The sequence below is a fragment of the Bos indicus genome, chromosome 6, assembly GCF_029378745.1.
Source record: "Bos indicus isolate NIAB-ARS_2022 breed Sahiwal x Tharparkar chromosome 6, NIAB-ARS_B.indTharparkar_mat_pri_1.0, whole genome shotgun sequence".
Classification (NCBI taxonomy): Eukaryota; Metazoa; Chordata; class Mammalia; order Artiodactyla; family Bovidae; genus Bos; species Bos indicus.
In genome coordinates this window covers 117,969,832-117,990,871 of record NC_091765.1, presented here as the reverse complement: position 1 = coordinate 117,990,871, position 21,040 = coordinate 117,969,832, and the positions used below count along the sequence as shown (strand labels likewise).

General features: G+C 60.9%; 1 protein-coding gene across 2 annotated transcripts in view; it reads right to left on the bottom strand.

Moving 5' to 3' along the window:
* Positions 1-18,135, bottom strand: part of CPLX1 (complexin 1) — a 41,427-nt gene extending 23,292 nt beyond the window's left edge. The window contains exons 1-2 of one of the 2 annotated variants that reach the window (XM_070791981.1): positions 18,027-18,135; positions 16,675-16,780 (exon numbers count right to left, since the gene is read on the bottom strand). In XM_070791981.1, the coding sequence (XP_070648082.1) occupies positions 16,675-16,705 (31 nt within the window). In that variant the 5' untranslated portion in view covers positions 16,706-16,780; positions 18,027-18,135. Of the gene's footprint in view, positions 1-14,662; positions 14,869-16,674; positions 16,781-18,026 lie in introns of those variants that run through there. The other variant, XM_070791980.1, reaches the window with a different exon arrangement.
* Positions 18,136-21,040: the final 2,905 nt, after the last annotated feature.

Genomic DNA, 21,040 nt, shown 5'->3' with positions numbered 1-21,040 from the left:
GCAAAGAAAAAGAGGAAAACAATAGAATGGGAAAGACTAGAGATCTCTTCAGGAAAATAGAGATGCCAAAGGAACATTTCATGCAAAGAAGGGCACAATAAAGGACAGAAACAGTACGGACCTAACAGAAGCAGAAGATATTAAGAAGAGGTGGCAAGAATACACAGAAGAACTGTACAAAAAAGATCTTCACGACCCAGATAATCACGATGGTGTGATCACTCACCTAGAGCCAGACATCCTGGAATGTGAAGTAAAGTGGGCCTTAGGAAGCATCACTACGAACAAAGCTAGTGGAGGTGATGGAATTCCAGTTGAGCTATGTCAAATCCTGAAAGATGATGCTGTGAAAGTGCTACACTCCATATGCCAGCAAATTTGGAAAAAGCAGCAATGAAAAGGTAATTTTTCATTCCAATCCCAAAGAAAGGCAGTGCCAAAGAATGCTCAAACTACCACACAATCGCACTCATCTCACACACTAGCAAAGTAATGCTCAAAATTCTCCAAGCCAGGCTTCAACAGGACATGAACCGTGAACTTCCAGATGTTCAAGCTGGATTTAAAAAAAGCAGAGGAACCAGAGATCAAATTGCCAACATCCGCTGGACCACAGAAAAAGCAAGAGAGTTCCAGAAAAACATTTCTGCTTTATCGATTACGCCAAAGCCTTTGACTGTGTGGATCAAAACAAAATGTGGAAAATTCTTCAAGAGTTGGGAATACCAGACCACCTGACCTGCCTCCTGAGAAATCTGTATGCAGGTCAAGAAGCAACAGTTAGAACTGGACGTGGAACAACAGACTGGTTCCAAATCAGGAAAGTACATCAAGGCTGTATATTGTCACCCTGCTTATTTAACTTATATGCAGGGTACATATAATGTGAAACGCTGGGCTGGATGAAGCACAAGCTGGAATCAAGGTTGCCAGGAGAAATATCAGTAACCTCAGTTACACAGATGGACACCACCCTTACGGCAGAAAGCAAAGAACTAAAGAGCCTCTTGATGAAAGTGAAAGAGAGTGGAAAAGTTGGCTTCAAACTCAACATTCAGAAAACTAAGATCATGGCATTCAGTCCCATCACTTCATGGCAAATAGTTGGGGAAACAATGGAAATAGTGAGAGACTTCATTTTTTTCAGCTCCAAAATCATTGCAGATGGTGACTGCAGCCATGAAATTAAAAGACATTTACTCCTTGGAAGTAAAACTATGACAAACCTAGACAGCATATTAAAAAACAGAGACATTAGTTTGCTGACAAAGGTCCCTCTAGTCAAAGCTATGGTTTTTCTGTTAGTCATGTATGGATGTGAGAGTTGTACTATAAAGAAAGCTGAGTGCCGAAGAATTGATGCTTTTCAACTGTGGTGTTGGAGGAGACTTGAGAGTCCCTTGGACTGCAAGGAGATCCAACCAGTCCATCCTAAAGGAGATCAGTCCTGAATATTCATTGGAAGGACTGATGCTGAAGCTGAAGCTCCAATATTTTGGCCACCTGGTGCAAAGAGTTGACTCATTAGAAAAGACCCCGATGCTGGAAAAGATTGAGGGCAGGAGGAGAAGGGGACGACAGAGGATGAGATGGCTGGATGGCATCACTGACTCGATGGACATGACTTTGAACAAGCTCTGGGAGTTGGTGATGGACAGGGAAGCCTGGGGTGCTGTAGTCCATGGGTTATAAAGAGTCAGACATGACTGAATGACTGAACTGAACTGAACTGATGCAATATCGCTCTTTACAGCACTGAACTTTACTTCCACCAGCAGACACATCCACGTCGAGTGCCGTTTCTGCTTTGGCCTCTCCATTCTTTTTGAGCTGTTAGTAATTTCCCTCCTCTCTTCCGCAGTAGCTTATTGGACACTTTCTGACCTGGGGGTGTTTGCCTTTTCATACTGTTCATGGGGTTCTCCAGGCAAGAACACTGGAGTGGTTTGCCATCCTCCTGCAGCGGACCACGTTTCATCAGAGCTCTTCGCTACGACCGTCTGTCTTGGGTGGCCCTGCACAGCATGGCTGATGGCTTCACTGACTTATGCAAGCCCCTTCACCAGGATGACGCTGTGATCCACGACGGGGCTGTGACCATTTCTCAAGCTTTCCTTTTCTTGACAACCTGCTCAGCTTGGAGGAGGGCTTTTGAGGAAGTCTGTGTATCTCTCAGGATTTGCCTGATGCCCTTCTCTTGATTATGCTGGGTGCTGGGTTCGGGCAGCAGGGGCCCAGAGAGTGGAGCACCTTCTCATTCCCTCCTCCCCAGCCCGGCCATACTCTCGATGAGACTGTCCCCTTGCTGACCTGGCTGGCCCCGGAGCTGAGGGCTATGGTCCGCCACCTCGGGCTTTGGCTCATCTCTTTCTTCTTTAAGTAACTGGATTTATTTACGTACAGTTATGGCACGCAGGGTCTTTGTTGCTACGCAGTCTCCTCTGGAGTCGTGACAAGCTTGGGCTGCGCTCCAGTTGCGGCGCGCACTCTTGTTGAGCACATGCTCAGGGCACAGGCTCAGGAGTCGTAGGGCAGGGACTCTGCTGCTCTGCCGCACGCGGATCTTCATGAACCAGGGGTCAAACCCGTGTCCCCTGCACTGGCAGGCAGATTCTTACCAACTGAGCCACCAGGGAACCTTGCCCATTTCTTAATTGGGCTGTTGATCACCTTATGGTAGCTGTTCTTTATATATTCTGGATACAAGTCTGATTTTATTGATCTTCTTAACTAACTTTTTTCATCCCCAGCCCTCATTTCTGTAATGTCCATTCTCAGCTTTATTATTTCCTTTCTTCTGCTTGCAGTAGAGGTGATTATGACTTCCCTGGTGGCTCAGACAGTAAAGTATCTGCCTACAATGTAGGAGACCCAGGTTTGATCCCTAGGTTGGGAAGGTCCTCTGGAGAAGTAAATGGCCACCCACTCCAGTGTTCCTGGCTGGAAAATCTCACGGACGGAGGAGCGTTGTAGGCTACAGTCCATGGGGTCGCAGTGAGTCGGACACGACTGAGCGACTTCACTTCACTTCTGCTTACTTTGGATTTCATACCTTTCCCTCGGTTCCAGCTGTCAGAAGTTGAAGTTAATCATTTGAAACCTTTCTTCATTTCTGCTGAGGTGTTTGGTGATGTATTTCCCTCTAAACACAACTTTGCTGAATTCCACAATTTTTATCTTTTTTTCCACTTGCATTCAGTCCACAGAGCTTTCTGATTTCCTCGCTGATCCCTTCTTGGCCTCATGGGCTGTTTAGAGCGTGTTGCTCAGTCTCCAAATACTTGGGCAGGTTTTCCAGATCTCTTTCTGTTATGTGTTTTTTGTTTCATCCCATTGTGGACAGAGAACTCACTCCAGTCACTGCGGACTGGGCTCTCACGTTTACTGAGGCTGCTTCCGTGGCCGAGAATAAGGTCTACTTCGGTAAACAGCCTGAGAGTGAGAACCACCCTGCGTGTCTGCACCGTCAGTCGGCCACGTCGCTTGGCATTTTGCTCCAGTCTGTAGGTCCTTCTGATGTTACCACCAGAATCTGTGGGTCGTCTGTTTCTCCTTTAAGCTCCACCTGTTTTTGCTCACATGTCTTGAAACTTTGTATGAGTAGAAATGGTCAGGACTCATTAGAAGTAGAAGTGGTCGGGACGGTTGTGTCCGCGTGATTAACTGGTTCCTTCTCACAAAGAGCCATCTTCCCCTTGGTCAAAATCTGTGCTCTGAAATCTACTCCGTCTAACATTGATGTGGCCCCTCCAGGCTTCTTTGGATTAATATTAACGTGACTGGTCTCGTTCCTCCTTTTTAATGTTCCCTTATTTGTGTCTTTATATTTCAGGTGCATTTCTTACAGGGGTGATAAAGCTGGGTCTTGATTTTCTACCAAAGCCAACACCTGCACCTTTTATGAGAATGCCCCCAAGAGCAAGAGCAGAAAAAACTGCCAACCACGGGGCCTCCATCAGAGTAAGAAGTGGACGACCTCGGCTCTGGTTGTGGGGAAATTATCCTCAGACTAAACCTTGCTCTGATCCCACCAAACAAAGTTCAGACAAGACAGGAAAGAGTCAAGCTGTATCTAAATAACGTGACCACAGACTGAATGAAATGAGTGTATTTAGGGAAACAGAACCGTGCAGCAGCACCAGGGTGAGTGGGCTCACGATGTGTGGCATCTGTGAGAAGCCCCCAGGCCGGCGAAGACCTGGAAAGCAGCACCCAGGAGGAGGGAGCCGCTCCGCAGCCCGGCGGGACGGCCACAGAGACCGGGGCAGGGAGGGTGCGCAGAGCATCGGAGCGGAGCGGGTGGTGAGTAACAGAAAGTACACCTAAAGTGAGTAAGTCACAAACGGTGTGGCTGAGTGAACAAAAAACGTTAAATCACACTATGACTTCAAAATGTAATTAAAAGTGAGATCAACTTTAGCCGTGGAACCACCCTTGCCGGGACGCATGCCCGGCTGGGGCGCAGACTTGCCGGGTCTGCATAGAGGGCAGTCTGGAGACTTGACAGATCAGCCCTGCACACCCTTCGTGCTGCACAACAGGGACTGCGTGGTTTCCTGAAGGCCAGCTCTGCAGCCTCCGCGCGGCCGCCTCAGCAGCGCCCCGGCAGCCTGGAAGACAGAGCCCCGTGCGGTCTCCCTCCGCACGGCTCCTCTCGCGGCCCCACGCTTAGTCTGTTTACTGGGTTCCGTTTGTCTGTTTCTGACACTAGAACACACACTTACTTCATCAGATAGAGACCGTCCGTCTGTGTCCAGCGCATGGGATACTGGGGGACGGGATTACATCCCTAACCTACAGTGCGGGGGCGGCCTGCAGCGCTGTTTGTAAGATCGGAGAGCCCGGGTGTGAGATGGCCCTGGTTAAGTCAGTGGTGGATTCATACACGCCCCCTACACACGAATGAGCTCTGTTCCCAGGGCACGTTCACAAGTCTACAAAGTTAGCCTAGGTACCCAACTAACACAATCGGTGTGTAGTACCGCACTGTCGTCGTTTAGTCGCTAAGTCGTGTCCGACACTTTGCGACCCCACGGACTGTAGCCCCCAGGCTCCTCTGTCCATGGGATCCTCCAGGCAAGAACACTGGAGTGGGTTGCCATTTCCTTCTCCAATAGTACCAAATAGTAATAGGTTTATAACACTAGTCACACAAACACGCACAATACAGAAAACATTGTTAATCTTACAGTGCAGCACCTTGAAAAGGACGGTAGTGCAGGCCGGCAGCCGCCACACAGGGGCTGGCGTCACGTGAACGGAGAGAAGAGCTGCTGATGGAGGCGGTGGGATCCCGCTGCAGGGCCGTCAGCAGCAGGCCGCGGCGGGCAGGCTGCAGCCGCGCGCGCGTCCGCGTCTCTGAAAGCTTACAACCTACAGGTTCAAATGTCAGGGATACGGCACCAGCCATCCCAGCGTCAGGGCCGCACACCCGCGGCGCTCGTGCGGGACCCCGCGACGCTGCCTGTCCTCACGCCGCCGCCTCGTGGCCCTGTGACCCTCAAACTGACAGCCTGGGGCGACCCTGCACTGAGCAGCCTGTCAGCGCCGGGTTCCCGGCGGCGTCCACCGCCTTCCCGCCTCCCACCACATCTGGTGATTCTCACGTCTCAGCCCCTCCACCAGCAAACAGACTGAGTCCCTGGAGGCCGCGATGATTTTCTACCATGCAGGTTTTAACCCAGATATAAACACTGTCTTTTTTAGAGAAAACACTGCTGCACACTTAATAGACTATATCGTAGCGTGAACATGCCTTCTGTGTGCACTGGGAGCCCAGGAAATGCACACGACAGTTTATTGCGACACTGCCTGTACTGCGGCGGTCTGGAACTGGCCCCACGCGCCTCTGAGGTCTGCCTGCGCCGGTCTTCCCAGCACACTCCCTCCGGGTACCCCGTGTTTCACATCCCATCCAGGTGGTCTAATCCCGGGTGTCCTAACAATTGACGGAACCGAGTTGTGGTTGAACAGGCTGGATCGAACACCCGTGCTTGTCTACGCCACTTCCACAACCCCACTAAAATGGGAGCAAAACGCAAAGCTGTAATTCCACGAGGGCAAACAGTGGGGAGCAGAGACAGCAAGCTAACTGAGACATCAAACTGGGGGCAATGGAACAGAAGTGCAGGTGCGGGGCGGTGAGGGGTCAGCGAGGAGGCAGAGGAGCCCTGCTCAGGGCACCCACGGTGGGGTGGGGTCAACGATGACCCAAAGCAAGGTCCCGAGAGCGAGAAATTTCACAGTGCCAGGTCAAAAAGGAAACCGTGAGAGCCTCCAGAGAGAAAAGCGCATGGGTCACGGAAAAGCGACCGGAGTGAGGGCAGTGTGAGGTCAACAGCAGCTTCAGAACCTGCAACAGACATAAAGCTGCAGAACCCAAGGAGGAAGTTCTTTAAAATCCACAGCTTTGTACCCAGCCCACCTGGCAGTGCTGCATGAAGGCAGAATGGAGACCGGCTTGCCTGGGCACCCACTGTCGGGAGGTTCCCCAGGGCCCAGCAGGAGGGGGCGGGGAGAGGCCTGGGCACAGGGCATGGTGCCAACGGGGCAGGAGGTGCTGTGTCCTGGGGCAGTGGCTCCAGAGGAAAGGAAAGCAGCGGCCAGCTGTCTGGGACCTTTAACACATGAGCAGTGACTCGGGGTAAAGAACCGCGTGCCAGTGCAGAAGACAGAGAACACGCGCGTTCAGTCCCTGGGTGGGGAAGGTCCCCTGGAGTTGGAAATGCCCACTCCAGCATTCTTGCCTTGACAATGCCATGCACAGAGGAGCCTGGCGGGCCACAGTCCATGGGGTTGCAGAGACTCGGACACGGCTGAGCCGGCGCACAAACACTGCTGGGCAGGGGCTGCTGCTGGAACTCGGGACGATTTCACGACAGAACAGAGTATCAGACACACGGAAGGCGAGACGCGGTACCTCGGCAGCCCACGGGCTCTGGAGGAGAGGGCGTCACGGGGCACTCTGCGGGGCGCAGTGCGCCGAGGGGACGTGTCGGGAGGGGCAGGAGGTCTGTCCCGTCTGAGAGCCAACACGCCCACAGGCGCTTTCGGCTCCCGCTTCTGCCCGGAGGACGGAGGGCAACAATTTACAAACTGTTCCTGAAACTGGAGGCAAGTCTACATCACGCACAGGACGAGTTTCACCTCCATCTGTCTACACGGCAGATGGAGACTCCCCTGAACCTGCACGGCTCAAGGGCTGATGTCAAGAAATGACCCTGTCCCGGGGTTTTCTGGCCAAAGCTGTTTCAAACCACAGTTGCCAGGGAAGGCTCACTCTTCTCCCCCAGGTTTGGAACAGCCAGCCGATCCCCAAACTAATTCTAATAAACTGACAGCATAAAGAGCTGTGCAGAGTGTTTTAAAATTAGAACTGGCTCTGAAGGAATTTATTTCTCCTTGAAAAAATACTTTCAAATACTATTATTTCAAGGAAGTAATGAGTGATTCTAATGGATGAGTTGGAAGGCGATGTGGTATCTCAGTTTTCTGTACCACTTCTTTATGCTTTTCTGTATTATTTCAGTGCCCTATAATGAACATTTATAATTTTCAAGCTAGGAAAAAAAGTCCACTTTCATGTTAAAAAATAAATATGGACAAATACCTCTTATCAAATTGAAGATCAAAAAAAATGTTTTTATATATTAAGAAAACATCGACTGTAATACTAATCTTCCGGATCAAAACCACAGACCCGAGGGTTAGTGTGTGTGGGGGCCAGACAGAACTTGCTTGGCCAGACCTGGAGACACATGGCTTTGCTCCTGACGGCAACAAGTAGAGCCTGAATGGTGTTTCCAAAGGGCACATAGGTTCCAAACCACTGCAGAAGGTTTTTAAAAAGAAAATCTAGTCCATGCATTTAGATTAAATAAGTGACATAGCAAGAAAGCATGCGAACAGGTTAGTGAGGACAACAAGGTCAGATCAGACCTTAACTGTGATGAGACATGTTAAACGGTGAACGTTCTTACAAAGCCAGATACACAGTGAAGCCCCTCACAGACGCCACCCGCCGCCCAGTGGGGGGGCTTGGCCTGTAGTCCCCGGCGGGCACCTCCAGCCCTGCGTGCGGGGAAGCAGCCACTCCTGCCTCAGGCCGCAGTCTGCTGTCCATGGCCCGGGGCCCAGCATCCCACACACCCACTGGCCCTGCCGGGATGACCCAGAGGCGGGAGAGGCGGCCCACCCCGTCCTCGTCAGTGCCCTGCTGCAGGCAGAGACCACCCGCCTGAGGTCACGGCCCAGCCAGGGCGCCTACGCCCTCAGGAGGGAAGACTCAAAGCCTGGGCCCCGTCACCCTGCTGAGAGCCGTGCTCTGCCCCAGGCCAGGGGCCTCTCCTGAAGCTGGCCGAGGGCCTGGCCAGGGTCCGGCTGCATGGAGGGTCACTTGGGAGGTCCCTGTGCCCAGTCTTAACCAGCTGAGTCAGGCCTGGCCTGCCCTGCCTTCATCTTCTGCAGAGATCAGCACTCCCCTGCTTCCATGGCCTCGCCTCCCTCATCAGCTGGCTGGAGGCACCGGGCAGGCGCTCCGCACCCATTGGGGAGGGGCCACGGGCCACTGCTGTCCCTGCCTGCGGTGCCAGGTGCCAGGCAGAGCGTCTGGCCTTGGTTTCAGGAGAGGATGCCCCGAGACAGAGGCGAGATGAGGCCATCTGTGGGCAGAGCCCAGCCCAGGACAGACAGCCGGCCCCCAGACCCCCATGCTCTCCAGGGCCCGTCTGCAGCGGGGGCAGCGGCCCAGGGCCAGGGGAGGGGCCTGCCCGCCCCAGCCCGCCTCAGCCCGCATCTCCTGTCCTGAGGCAGAGCAGAGGCTCCTTCCAACCCTCCGCACAGCCTGACAAAGCTGGAGGGACGTGGGGCTGGTGAGCCGCTGCTGCTGGGAGCGGGGTCGGCACCCCACTGCAGAGGCCGCCTTCTGAAGGGTGCAATGTGCAGCGGGGTCCTGCAGCCCAGGGACCCTCGAGGGCCCGAGGACAGAGCCCTTCGCCCATGTTGGGGGTCCCCGTTCTCCCTGCTCCTCCTGCCGCAGCCCCAGCACCTCCTCTCCCCAAAGGCCCCTTGACCACGGCCTTCCCACCCATCCTGGGCAGCGGGGGCCAGAGGACAGGCAGAGGCCTGAGGCTGCAGTGGCCAGGGTGCCTGCCCTGCTCCCAGCTCAGGAAGCAGAGCTCAGCAGGCAGGCCTGGCGTTTCCCCTGGGACGCGGCCCCAGTGTCCCCAGGGATGCTAGGGGCAGTCATCACACCAGCAGACGCTCCCAGGCTGTGCCACCAGCCACCTGGCCCCAGGAGTCCTCGACCTCCCGAGCTCAGTCTGCACCAGCACCCAGATTCCAGCACTCAGCCCAGCACGCTCAGCCTTCCACTGGCCCCCAGGGAAGACGTCCGCCCCGCCCAGACACCACAGCTGTGGACTAGTCCATGGGACCGAAGGGATCTACAGGGTGAGATGGGGGCTCCCCGAGCCCCGCCAGGCTGTGCCCCCAAGAGCAGCTGGAGGGTCCGCCTGACCGCTGCAGGGCTGAGAGGAGCTGCCACCCCCCAACCCCCGTCAGAACAGGAGAAAAGTGAGGCGATGCTGGAAAATGGGCTTGTGCAGAGCGCGAGGACAGGTGGGCCCGGAGGAGGGGCTGGAGAGGCCCCAGCCGCCCCCAGACGGGACAGGACTCGCAGCAGCCAGTGGCAGGGGTCTCAGAGGACCGGCTTCCCCCAACATGGGGCCGCAGCCCCACAGGGACCGCTCGGAGCTTCCAGGAGCCCCCTCCCCGACCTCTGCTGACCCCAGCTTGGGTTCGGGAGGCCAAGGACTCTGAGACTTGCCCGCAGTGGGCTCTACGGAGACGTGACGCTGACTCAGGGTTTTGCCAAGTCCCTGCTCTGTGAGAGGCGAAAACGCACAGAGAGGCAGACCCAGCCCCGCAGGCTGGCCATCAGCACAGGTCACGAGAGCCCGTCACGCGGAGCCGTCCACACAAGCGCCTTAATCCCACGTGGAACCGCTCGCCGACCCACGAGACAAAAAATAAACGACCTGATGGCTGAAGTGCACTGTATGCGGCTTATTCCCCGGTTGGGGCCAAAGCATCTCTGACTGAGTGTCGGCTTCACCAACAGGAGCGCCTCTCCTGAGGGAAGGGCTGTCCAGGGCTTCGGGAGGGAAGACAGCGTCTCTGAAGTGCCCTTTAGCCTCTAAGAGATGAGGGTAAGAGGTGTCTCTGCTGAGCCCCGTGAGGTGAGACAGCGCTTCTTCCGTCCAACGTGGCATCTGGGAGCCCACTCTGAATGAAAACTGGTACTTTATCGTCTAGTATTTGTTGCCTGCCTACAGAGAAGGAACCCAGCTCTCAAAGGGAGGAGGCGCCTCCGCACTCTGGGAGCTTGTGGTCTGGGGGCCCTGCTCCTGGAAATCAAGTGTTCCCAGGCTGGTGTGAGCTGCCTTGTTTGGAGGGTGATGGGCTTCCTTGGCCCTCACCTTCGCAGACCTTCTTGCCTATGACACACAGTGGAAACCTCCACAAGATTTCACAGACGTCCTTGCCAAGCAAAAAAGGTGCCTGCTTCTTCTTCTCCTTACCGTGCATGGGACCCTGGAGCAGCAGCAGCCACTCTGTGACTGCGAGAAGCGAGCTGACCACTCTACTAGAAGGACAGAGCCCAGTGAAAGCCAGCGCCAGTCCCTGACGGCTCTGCTGAGCAGCCGAGCCGCTTCCTGACGCCTCATCATGTGAGGGAACAAGCTTCGATTCAAGCCACGCTGTCTGGTCCTCTGTAATTTGAGCCCAAAGTATCCTCCCCAAGGCAGAATTCTAGAGTTCCCCCAGCCCAGTCTGTTCTGTCTCCTGCAGTCCAGCTCAGCCTGTGACGCTCATCCTCCTAGAGGCCACGGGACCTGGCCGGCCCCGGCCAGCGTCCCAGCAGAGCAGCCCCTGGCATGTGGGAGGCCCCTGATAGAGTGAACCCCCAAACAGATGGAGGCAGCAGGGGAGCCCGTGGGAGCAGCCCTGCCCTCAGGCCCTGGGTCTGGACAGGAGGGGGATGTCTGGCCTCATCCTTGGTGTGGAGCCGGGAGCAGCGGACCTGGAGGAGTGCTGGCTGAGGGGCTCCCTGCCCAGGGCGCCCAGCCCACAGAGGGGGCTCTGCCTCCTGTGAGCCCCGAGATGGGCTGCCCCCTTCTCCTGGACCTGGAACCCGTGGCCCCTACACATCTGGGGCCTGGGCCCTACAAGACCCCCGAGGTGCCCCGGCCGGCAGTGCCCAGTCCACACCCTCAAGGCGTGGTGGCCCCGGGCCCCGGCTCTGCCCAGGGGTTCCCTCCCCGCGTCCCTCCCTCCGCGGAGGTCTCGGTGACGCGTTGCCCCTGCCACCCACACACACACAGACGTGCAGGCCTCAGGACAGCGTCTGTCCATTCCCTCACCCCTTCCACGCACGGGGCACAGGCCCTCTGCTCTCCTGCCCCTCGAGAGAGGACGGCCTCTCAGCCCAGACTCCCTGCCTGTAGGACGGGCCCAGGGCCGACTCACCGCAGGACACCATCCGCACCGCCCGAGCCCCAGGACGTGGCCAGGGCAGGCCTGATCTCGGGGAGGAAGACCCCTCAGCCTTGGGCTCTGGGCTGCCTTCCAAGCCTGTGCCAGCCCCCAAGCCCCTGGGCCTTTGCACGTGCAGCATCCAGGCTGTCCGCTGCTCCTTGGAGCCCCCTTTGCACACCCCTCCTCCATGAAACCCTCCCCTGCCCCGCACTGCTCTGAGGACCTAACACGCTCCAGACCCAGACCACGCCACAGCAAGCAGGACAGGGCAGGGCCACCGGGGGCAAAACAGCGTGTGCTCCCGACAGCGCAAAGAGCGCCTGCCGCGGCCACACCAACCCGACGGTGCCCGCCTCTCCTCCGACACGTGTGTGGGGCTCCGGGGCGCTCACCACCGCCTGGCCCTGGGGGAAATCAGCTTCTTCAAGTTACACCCTTGAGGACCCCGAGTCCCCGGCCCGGGCAGACGCAGCCGGGCTCCCAGCCACCACGGGACCCCGCGTCAGTGTTCTCTCGGGGAAGGAGCGTTGGCTCACTTAAATCTGGAGGCGTCTTGAGGGCTCTCGGGAGGGCCCAACGCCCGTCTAGGCCTCCCGGATGTTCTCCTGGTGAGAACGAGTTTGCCAACAGCTCGCACCTTCCTCGACTATTGGGCCCCAAGAGCATGGTCCCCAGCCGGTCCCACGTGCCCCCTGCAGCCCCGGGCCCCTGGCCTCAGGACGACACCAACAGAATCGAGTGCCGGGACCACATTTTCTGGGTCTGAAGGGCCCCTGGTGCTCCGTCAGCCCATGGAGCGTCCCAGCCCTAAGAGCAGAGGCTCCCGGCCCGCAGGGTCTCACGCAGGCTGCAGGGAGACAGGGTGGGGCCTAAGCCGGGGCCTCCAGGGTCCACTCCAGGGCCCGGGAGTGACTGGGCAGACCCTGCCACCTCAGGGGGAGCCCGGAGCCCCCATCCCTTCCTCCGTGGCCCGCGGCTGCCCTCCTGCCATCAGAGAAACACCCGGAACCCGGAAGCTGCACGGAGCCGTGGTTCGGGGCCACGGGCCCTGCTGGGACCGGCGAGGCGGGAGGGCCTGTGGGTGGCCTCCACGCTCCCCCTGCAGCCCAGTGGGCTTCCCCTCGCCGCCCGCCTGCCCAGGGCAGCCCCGTCCCCACTCGACATGACAGCTCCTCATGGACACCCCCATGCCCTCTACCCTGTAGCAGGGGCTCCCAGGCCCACGCCCAGCTCCCAGATGACTGTGGCTCCCAGACAGGTGGGCTTGGAGTCCGCCAGGCAGGCCAGTGGAGGAGCGCCCTCAGCAAGCCTGCAGGACCACGGCTCAGAGCCAGAGGCTACACCAGGCACGGGGCGGGCATCCACAGAGGCCCACGCCAGGCACAGGGCAGGCATCCACAGAGCTACGGGACGGGCATAGGGTGGGCACAGGGAGGGCAGGCATCCGGAGAGGCCAATGCCGGGCACAGGGCAGGCACAGGGTGGACATCCACAGAGGCCCACGCCAGGCACAGGACAGGCATCCAGAGCTACGGGACGGCCACAGGGCAGGCATCCACACAACTACAGGACGGGCATAGGGTGGGCACAGGGAGGGCAGGCATCCAGAGAGGCCAATGCTGGGCACAGGGCAGGCACAGGGTGGACATCCACAGAGACCCACACCAGGCACAGGGCTGGCATCCACAGAGCTACGGGACGGGCATAGGGTAGGCACAGGGTGGGCAGGCATCCACAGAGGCCCATGCCAGGCACAGGGCGGGCATCCACAGAGTCATGGCAGGGGGGGCTGGGCTTGCCTGGGGTTTCAGGGCCTGCCGAGCGTGAACTGGCCCTCCCTGAGCGGGCCCTGCCCTACCTCACGGAGGTGCCCAGGATGTGCAGGAGAGCAGGATGGACAGGGCAGAGGCTGCCGGTGGGGTCGAGACCAGACAATTGAGGGAGTGAGAGGTGCGTGCACCCGAGACACGTCAGTTCTCCCCTAAACACAGTGGTCAAGGGGGCTGGAGGGTGGGGCATGCATCGGGGGCCAGATGGGTGGGGACAGGACAGGTGGGCAGGACAGGTGGGGCAGGCTGGTGGGGTCAGACAGGTGGGCAGACAGGTGGGGACAGGACAGGTGGGCAGGACAGGTGGGGCAGGCTGGTGGGGTCAGACAGGTGGGCAGACAGGTGGGCAGGACAGGTGGGGCAGGCTGGTGGGGGCAGACAGGTGGGCAGACAGGTAGGGCAGGACAGGTTGGCAGGACAGGTGGGGCAGGCTGGTGGGGGCAGACAGGTGGGCAGACAGGTGGGCAGGACAGGGGGCAGAAGTGTGGAAGGCGTGCACCTGTCTGCAGCCCAGCAGGTCCCGGGCTGGTTCCTCCCAAGAGCCCCAGAGTGGACAAGGCTTGGCAGGCGCAGCCGCGTGTCCAGGGCGCTGGGGGCGCCCCATCTGTCTGCCTGTCTGTCCGACGCTAGACTCCTGAGTCCCGCCGCTGCTGGCCCTGCCAGACAGTTACCCGGAAACCTCTGCCCAACAAAGACCTTGACTGAGGCACGGCCAGGCAGACGGCCTGGCTTAATTAGGCTGCACGGGGTCTTGTCCGCAGCGCTGCGAGCAAGGCCCGCCTAGGGCTCCCTCCAGGCTGCGAGCCCTTCTCTGAGGGTGCGTGTGTGCACATGGTGTGCACAGGTCTCTGCTTTGGGCCCCGACTCAATTTCTCAATCTGTTTCTAATTATCCCTGTCTGCGGCCTCTCTGCCTATCTGTCTGCCTGTCCATCCACGCCTGTCTGTCTCCCTGTCTGTCTCTCCCTGTCTCTCTGTCTGTCCCTCTGTCTGTCCCTCTGTCTTCTCTCCCTGTCTGTCCGTCTGTCTGTCTCTCCCTGTCTGGCTGTCTGTCCCTCTGTCTGCCTGGCCTGCACTTGCACTTCCTGCCCTGGTTCCTCGGGTCTCCCAGGCTCAGTCTCAGCCACCCCATCTTCCGCTCTGAGCCTCTGACCCCCTCGCCCCATCCCTGCCTGCCCTCCAGCACCTGCCCTCGGGGCCTTATCCGTCTGCCCCCAGCCCTGCTTCCCGTGGCTCCGCCTCGGCCGGGGCACTTCCTTTGTCTTTCCTGCCTGTCTGCCTCTCACCCACACTCACCCTGAGAGAAGAGAACGCCGCCCGCCAGGGGAGGGAAGACACGGGAACAGAAGACAAGGTCTCTCCCGGAGCAGCCCTGGGGCGCAAATGGGCTGGGTGCGGGATAACGCCAGGCTGGGGCGCCCCCAGCTCCCCAGCCCCTCATCGGGGATGAGCCCGCCCTGTCACTGCGACAGGAGGAACTTTGGGCAGCCACGGAACAAAGACAATCCAGGCTGGCAATTACCCAGCTAATTTCAGCCATGTAGACAGCCAATCAAATATTTCGGTTTCCTTCCAAGCCCACCTCAGGGCCTGAATTAGCTGCCTAATTAATTATCTGTAGCAGCCAGGGGCTGGCTGGGGGGAGCCGGGAGCCGCCTGTGCCCGGATCACGTCCCGTGACGTAATCGTTATAATTAGACTCAACCTGCAGCCCATCCCTGACCGCAGAGCCTGGAAATGTGGCCCCGGGCCACACCCAGACAGCTTTCCTCTTAACTTGAGTCTGGAGGAGATGCGGCCCACCGTGGGGCCCCGGTCCTGGGCACGGGGGCCCTAGGGCCTCCATCCTGCCCCTAGCTCCTAGTGCCAAGCCCCGTGGCACCCCGCCTCTGGTGAAAAGCGGCCTGTCACCCCTGCCGAGAGGTGGGCTTGCCCTGCAGCACATGACCCACACCCGGCTGTGAAAGGCATCGGGTCAGGGTGGGGCCCACGGAGGCCACGTGTGGCCCGAGGTGGGGCTGACGCACAGGAAGGCACCTCGGACCACAGAGTCGGGTGGCGCCTGTCACCAGGGCTCCCACGGCTGGCACTCACCGGGGGAGCCAGGTGCACAGGCCGGCCCCAGGGGCCAGGCTGCCCAGACCACTCTGTCAGGACACATCCGTGCCAGTGTGGACCGAAGTGCACGGCCCTGCCCCCCTCCTGGGCCAGGGGCTCAGCTCACTGTGCGGTGCCACCTGCCTCTCCTGGCTGTGGTGACAGCCTTGAGCCAAGGCACAGGGCTCCTTTCAAAACAGTCAGCGGGGGCTCCCTCCCCCAACACACACACGAGAGTGCACTGCGGCTGGGGGTGCACATGAGCTATTCAGGGCCTTTTCCCTTATCCTTGTGCCAAGCCGGCCCTGACCCCTGTGCCCAGCCAGCCCTGACTCCCTATGCCCAGCTGACCCTGACCCCCTGTGCCCAGCCGGCCCTGACTCCCTATGCCAAGCTGGCCCTGAACCCCTTTGCTCAGCCAGCCCTGACTCCCTATGCCCAGCTGACCCTGACCCCCTGTGCCCAGCCGGCCCTGACTCCCTATGCCCAGCTGACCCTGACCCCCTGTGCCCAGCCGGCCCTGACTCTCTATGCCCAGCTGACCCTGACCCCCTGTGCCCATCCAGCCCTGACTCCCTATGCCAAGCTGACCCTCACCCCCGTGCCCAGCCAGACCTGGCCCCTGTGCCCAGCCAGCCCTGACTCCCTATGCCAAGCCGGCCCTGACCCCCTGTGCCCAGCCGGCCCTGACTCTCTAAGCCTAGCTGACCCTGACCCCCTGTGCCCAGCCGGCCCTGATTCCCTATGCCAAGCTGACCCTGACCCCTGTGCCCAGCCAGCCCTGGCCCCCTGTGCACAGGCGACCCTGACCCCCTGTGCCCAGCTGGCCCTGGCCCCCTGTGCGTGCTCCTGGCCCTTCCCTGGTAACACCTCGAAGCCCTTGCTGGACGCCCTAGGTCCAGCTCTGTCCCTTACCCCTTCTCTGGCTGCTGTGGCCAGCCTGTGGCCTCCTGCACCCCTGCTCGCCAGAGGCAAAGTCCCCGTGGGGCCCCCAGATCTGACCAGTGAGACTTCCCCAGTGCCCCTTGGGTGGGCTCCACCCGACCACAGCACGTGGCATGCACCCTTCGCTGCCCCAAGCCAACCACGGTGACTCGGGGGTGCTGCCTTTGGTCCGGAGAAGCCTGCAGCTGGGCTTGCGGGCTGTGCGGTGGTCTGAGGGCGACCCTGTGTGACGACTGCAGGGGATGCTCGGGGTCCCCTCGCCCTACCTCCCAGGGCCTGTTTCATCACGAACTCCATGGCGATGGCTCTGCGTCCTCAGCAGCTCCTCGGAGGGTCAAAGCTCACATGCGAGTGTGGCCAGGAGTCCTCTGCCTGGGGGAGGACGTGGTCACAGGTCACCCGACGGGGCTGGGGAGGACGTGTTCCTCACCCCCAATCAACTTCCCCGAGATGCGGGTCTGAGGTCTGAGACAGCATCATTCATGGTCCCTGCACACCTGGGGGCCAGACCTCAGCATGGGACAGGCACCTGGGAGGGTCTGGGAGGGTCCTTGCGACGTGGTCTCATCAAGCTCCTGGGGTCTGTGAAGGTGGTTTTTGGCTGCTACTGCAGGGAAGGGGAGGGTGCAACTCAAAGGAGGCGGCCTGGGTGAAGCGAGGGCAGCCCCAGGGGCGTTTGGAGGTGACTGGCTCAGAGACTACTTGCTGGAGCCCTGGCCCACAGGGGCAGAGATCTATCTAAGGACAGGAAAGGTTAGTGTGGGTGGCACCTGGGGGGAGCGCCTTGGGTCTGATGAAACTTGGGAGACCAGATTCCACCAGGGGAGAGGCCGGCAGTCAGTGCCACCGGCCCAGAGACTCGGGGGCGGGGTGCGGGGAATCCAGCCTTCAGGGAACAAATGAAACGGGGAGTGACCACTGCGCCCCTGCATGCACGGCTGGGCCTCTCCAGGTGCAGGTCAGCTGCAGGTCTAGTAGGGAGAGGCTTCTTGTAAAATCAGTAACTGAAGTGCCCCCCCACACCTCCTGTGAAGTCTCTCCTGGCAGAGAAACCCAGGTCCCTGGAGATCCACTGTTTAATGGCTTTAAATTGTTTTCTTCCCAGATGAAGGAGACCTGTGTTTGTGTGGGTTGGGGAAGGAATGCCCCTGCCTGCCCGCAAGGCACTGGCGCACAGGGGCACCTTTGCCGCAAAGCAGATCTTCTTCCAAACTTCTCCCCTGGCTCCCTGGGGAGGGGGTCTCAAGGCCACAGCGCGGCCAGGGCGCTGCTGGAGCTCCCCCAAGGTTCCCACTGCCGCACCCCTAGGCTTTGCGGGCGGGCTAGTTGCCCGGCTCTGCCAAGCGGCCCTCAGGCGGGAGCGCGCCAGGAGAGAGAAAGAAAGGGATAGAGGACGAAGCAGGGGAAGAGGGTACGCGAGAGGCAGGAGACTCGGAGAAGCGGCAAGAAAGGGGGAGGGCGCTGGCCGGGACCGCGGGCCGCTTCAGCACCGCTCTGGCGGACAGCGCCTAGCGGGGCCCGGGAGGGGGCATCGCGGGCGAGGAGAGGGCATCGGGGGCGAGTGCGCGCCCAGCGGGGCCGGGGAGGGGGCATCGGGGCCGCGGAGGGGGCCGATTACCTTCCTGGGCCACGGCCGGGGCGCGCGCGGGCGGGCGGGCGGGAGGTCAGCGGCAGAGTGCGCTCGGGCCGGCCGGGTCCATGTGGCGCCCCGGGAACTGCGGCGACAGCTGAAGGGCACGGCGAGGAGGGCGCGTCACATGGAGGCGCTCCCCGCCCCCCGCCCGCGTCCTAGCGTGACGAGGAGGGCGGGGCCGCGGCGGCCGGGCGGGCGCCCGGGGGTGGGGGCGAGGAGCGGAGCCGCGCCCCCCAGACCCTGCCCCTGGGCCGGTCCGGGGTGGGGGGCTTCCCAGGGAGCGAGCTCTCAGCCCGGCGCACCACCCCGGCCCTCCCCTTAGGGCAGAGCCGCAGACACTGCCCCCAGCCGCCCCCATCCGATCCCGTCTGCGTGGGCCCGGGCGGGGGCCGCCCCCCACCCAGCGCGAGCCAGCGACCCGCGCGCTCATCCGCTTCCGCCGGTGCGGAGCGCCTGGCGCGCGGGCGGGTCGGTCCGCAGCCGGGTGGGCAAGGCCTTTTCTCGTCCGGGCTCGCGGCTCGCGGCGGGGGGTCGGGGGAGGTTGGGGGTCGCGGCCCCGCCCGGCGTCCCACTCTCCACGGGGGCACGGAAAGCGCTTCTCAGCGCGGCGGGTGACCGCGGTCCCCACCGAGCCGAGTGCCCCTGAGCGCTGTTCCGGTCTTGACCCCCGCCCCTGGGCGGGAGAAGGGAGCCCCCAGACCCCAGAAAACCCATCCAACCGTTGGCGGAGGGCAGCCCGCAGACCGACTCGGACCTATTTGTCTGCGTAACAGGGTCGCAAAGAAAGCCACGCCGTTTCCCTTTGGCGGGACAGAGGCGGAGCGACCCCCGCGCCCTCGGCCGGCGGCCACACCGGACAGGGACGAGCGAAGGTCACTGCGGAACGGCCGCTCGGCTCCCGCCTGCGCCGCCGCGCCCCCGCTCCGGGCCTCCGGGATCGCTTCTGCAGCGGAAGCCAGGCTGCGGGGAGAGCGGGGTCGCTGCAAGGTCGGCGCCTGGCCGCTTGGGGTCAGGTGGTGGCCCGCGGCTCTGCAGGGACCCGTCTCCGCTGGTCGCTGGCAGACACCCCTGATGACTGCTGCATTAACATTCACCCCGCCCCCCGCCAGCTGAGTCATCAGGCCTCGCTTGGCCTGGGTGATCCTGGAGACCCCCACCCCACCACGCCCTCCTCTCGCTGCCCCTGGGACAGACGGCCTGAACTCGGGAGGCCCTGCCTGTTTTCCTCCATCTGCTTGGTGCCTGGGCTCTCAACGTCCACCGGTTGCTGGCCACCTCCAGGTCTGAGTGTGGGCATCAGTGGCAGGACAGGGGCCCCCAGCAGGCAGGGGTGAGGATGGGGACAGGGTGGAGAAGGCCAGCACTGCTTTCTGGGAGCGGGCAGGGGCACCCCCACTCTGCAGCTACGCTGCCCAGCGAGCACCCTGGTGGCCCTGGGGGAGGCCCACGCCCCAGGACACACAAAGCTGCAGCCTCCTTGGACGCCAGGGCTGTAGGAGCCGGCCCAGAACTGTCCACGCTTCCTGCTGGTATCTCCTGTCACCCGGATCTGGGCAAGGTGGGGCCAGTGGGGCTGCTCAGAAGGGCGAGCCTGGGGACACACAGGGCTCGCACTGGACCTGCAGGGAGCCCCTCGTGCTTGCCCACCCTGGCCGACCACCGGAACGAGATGGCCTCGTCCGTTTCACCTCGGGCCCCGCCCTTCACGCCTTCGGCAGGTCTGGGACAGGTGCTCTGGGGAGGGGGTGGTCACCGGTTTCCAGGTGTCGAGGGTCTTGTGAGCCCAGCCTTAGCCCTCAGGGTCTGTGCAGCCTGGCCCCTGGTGTCCTCAGGCCCTGGGTGTGGACACGGGAGGGAGACGTGTGTGTCCAGCATGGAGAAGCCCCTTTCCCTGCTGGAGCCTCTGCCCTCCGGCCCTGCCGCCGGGGACCCGGGGATGACCCACAGCTGAGTCCACAGCAGCACCGTGACTGCCGACCCCAGAGCTTATAAGCCACGGAGACACCCGGCTGACCTAGGGGCAGCCAGGCTGGTGTGGGCCTGCTGAGCACCAGGAGAGAGAGTATCGGGACCCATGCCCAGCCCACAGACCGTGACCCCACTGACCCCGTGACCCAGGCCCGGCCTATGTCGGGGACCGAGGACACAGGCCTTCTGCTGACCTCGCCGCCTGACCCTCCATCCCTCAGCCTCTTTCTCTGCCCCCCTTTGGGGGTCACCATTCAGAGGTCACATGAGAGGTCATCACCTGCCTCTGTGTTGTTCCCCCTTAGACCCACCGCACACTCACAGCTGCCTACTTGATTCTCACATCTGTCTGGGCCCTGGGCTGGGTGAGGGGGACTCAGACCCTTCCATGGGGAATAGACATGGTTGGTGACAGCCCCAGCTCAAGGCGCCTGGCGCCCGAGGAGGCCTGGAGGGCGGGGGTCAGCTCCGGGCAGGCAGGGGGCAATGCCTCATGACCAGGAGGTGACGCAGCTCGTGGCTTCTGCCTGGCCTTGGGGCCACACCCCAGGTGGGCACTCGTGGCCCCATGAGTGCCCGGAAGAGGACCTGGGCGCCGGTGGCCGGTCCCCTAGCCTGCAGCCGGCCCGAGAGTCCGGAGCAGAGTGGGAACGTCCACGACAGCGAGAAGGGCTGAGCCCGGGAGCTGGTGCACGTCAGGGGCTGACAGCCACAGTCAGAGCGGGGAGGTGGGCGAAGGGTAGGCCAGGCCGGGCGCAGGGAGCAGGGAGGGGCGAGGCTTCCCCGAAGGCGTCAGCTTTGGGGCCTGCCAGCAGGACGGGGCAAAGCCCTGAGCTCAGGCCTACGTGGGCTCCTGAAACCCCGAAGACTCGGAACCCCTGACCCACAGTAAGGCTACGCTGAAGGCCAAGACCACCGGTGCTGGTTTGAGACGCCCCCTGCAGCCCCCACCGGTCCATTCCAGATGGCAGGGACAAAGGTGGCCCCCTGGCTCCAGCGCCCCCAGCCCACCTCCTGGAAGCCCTTTTCCG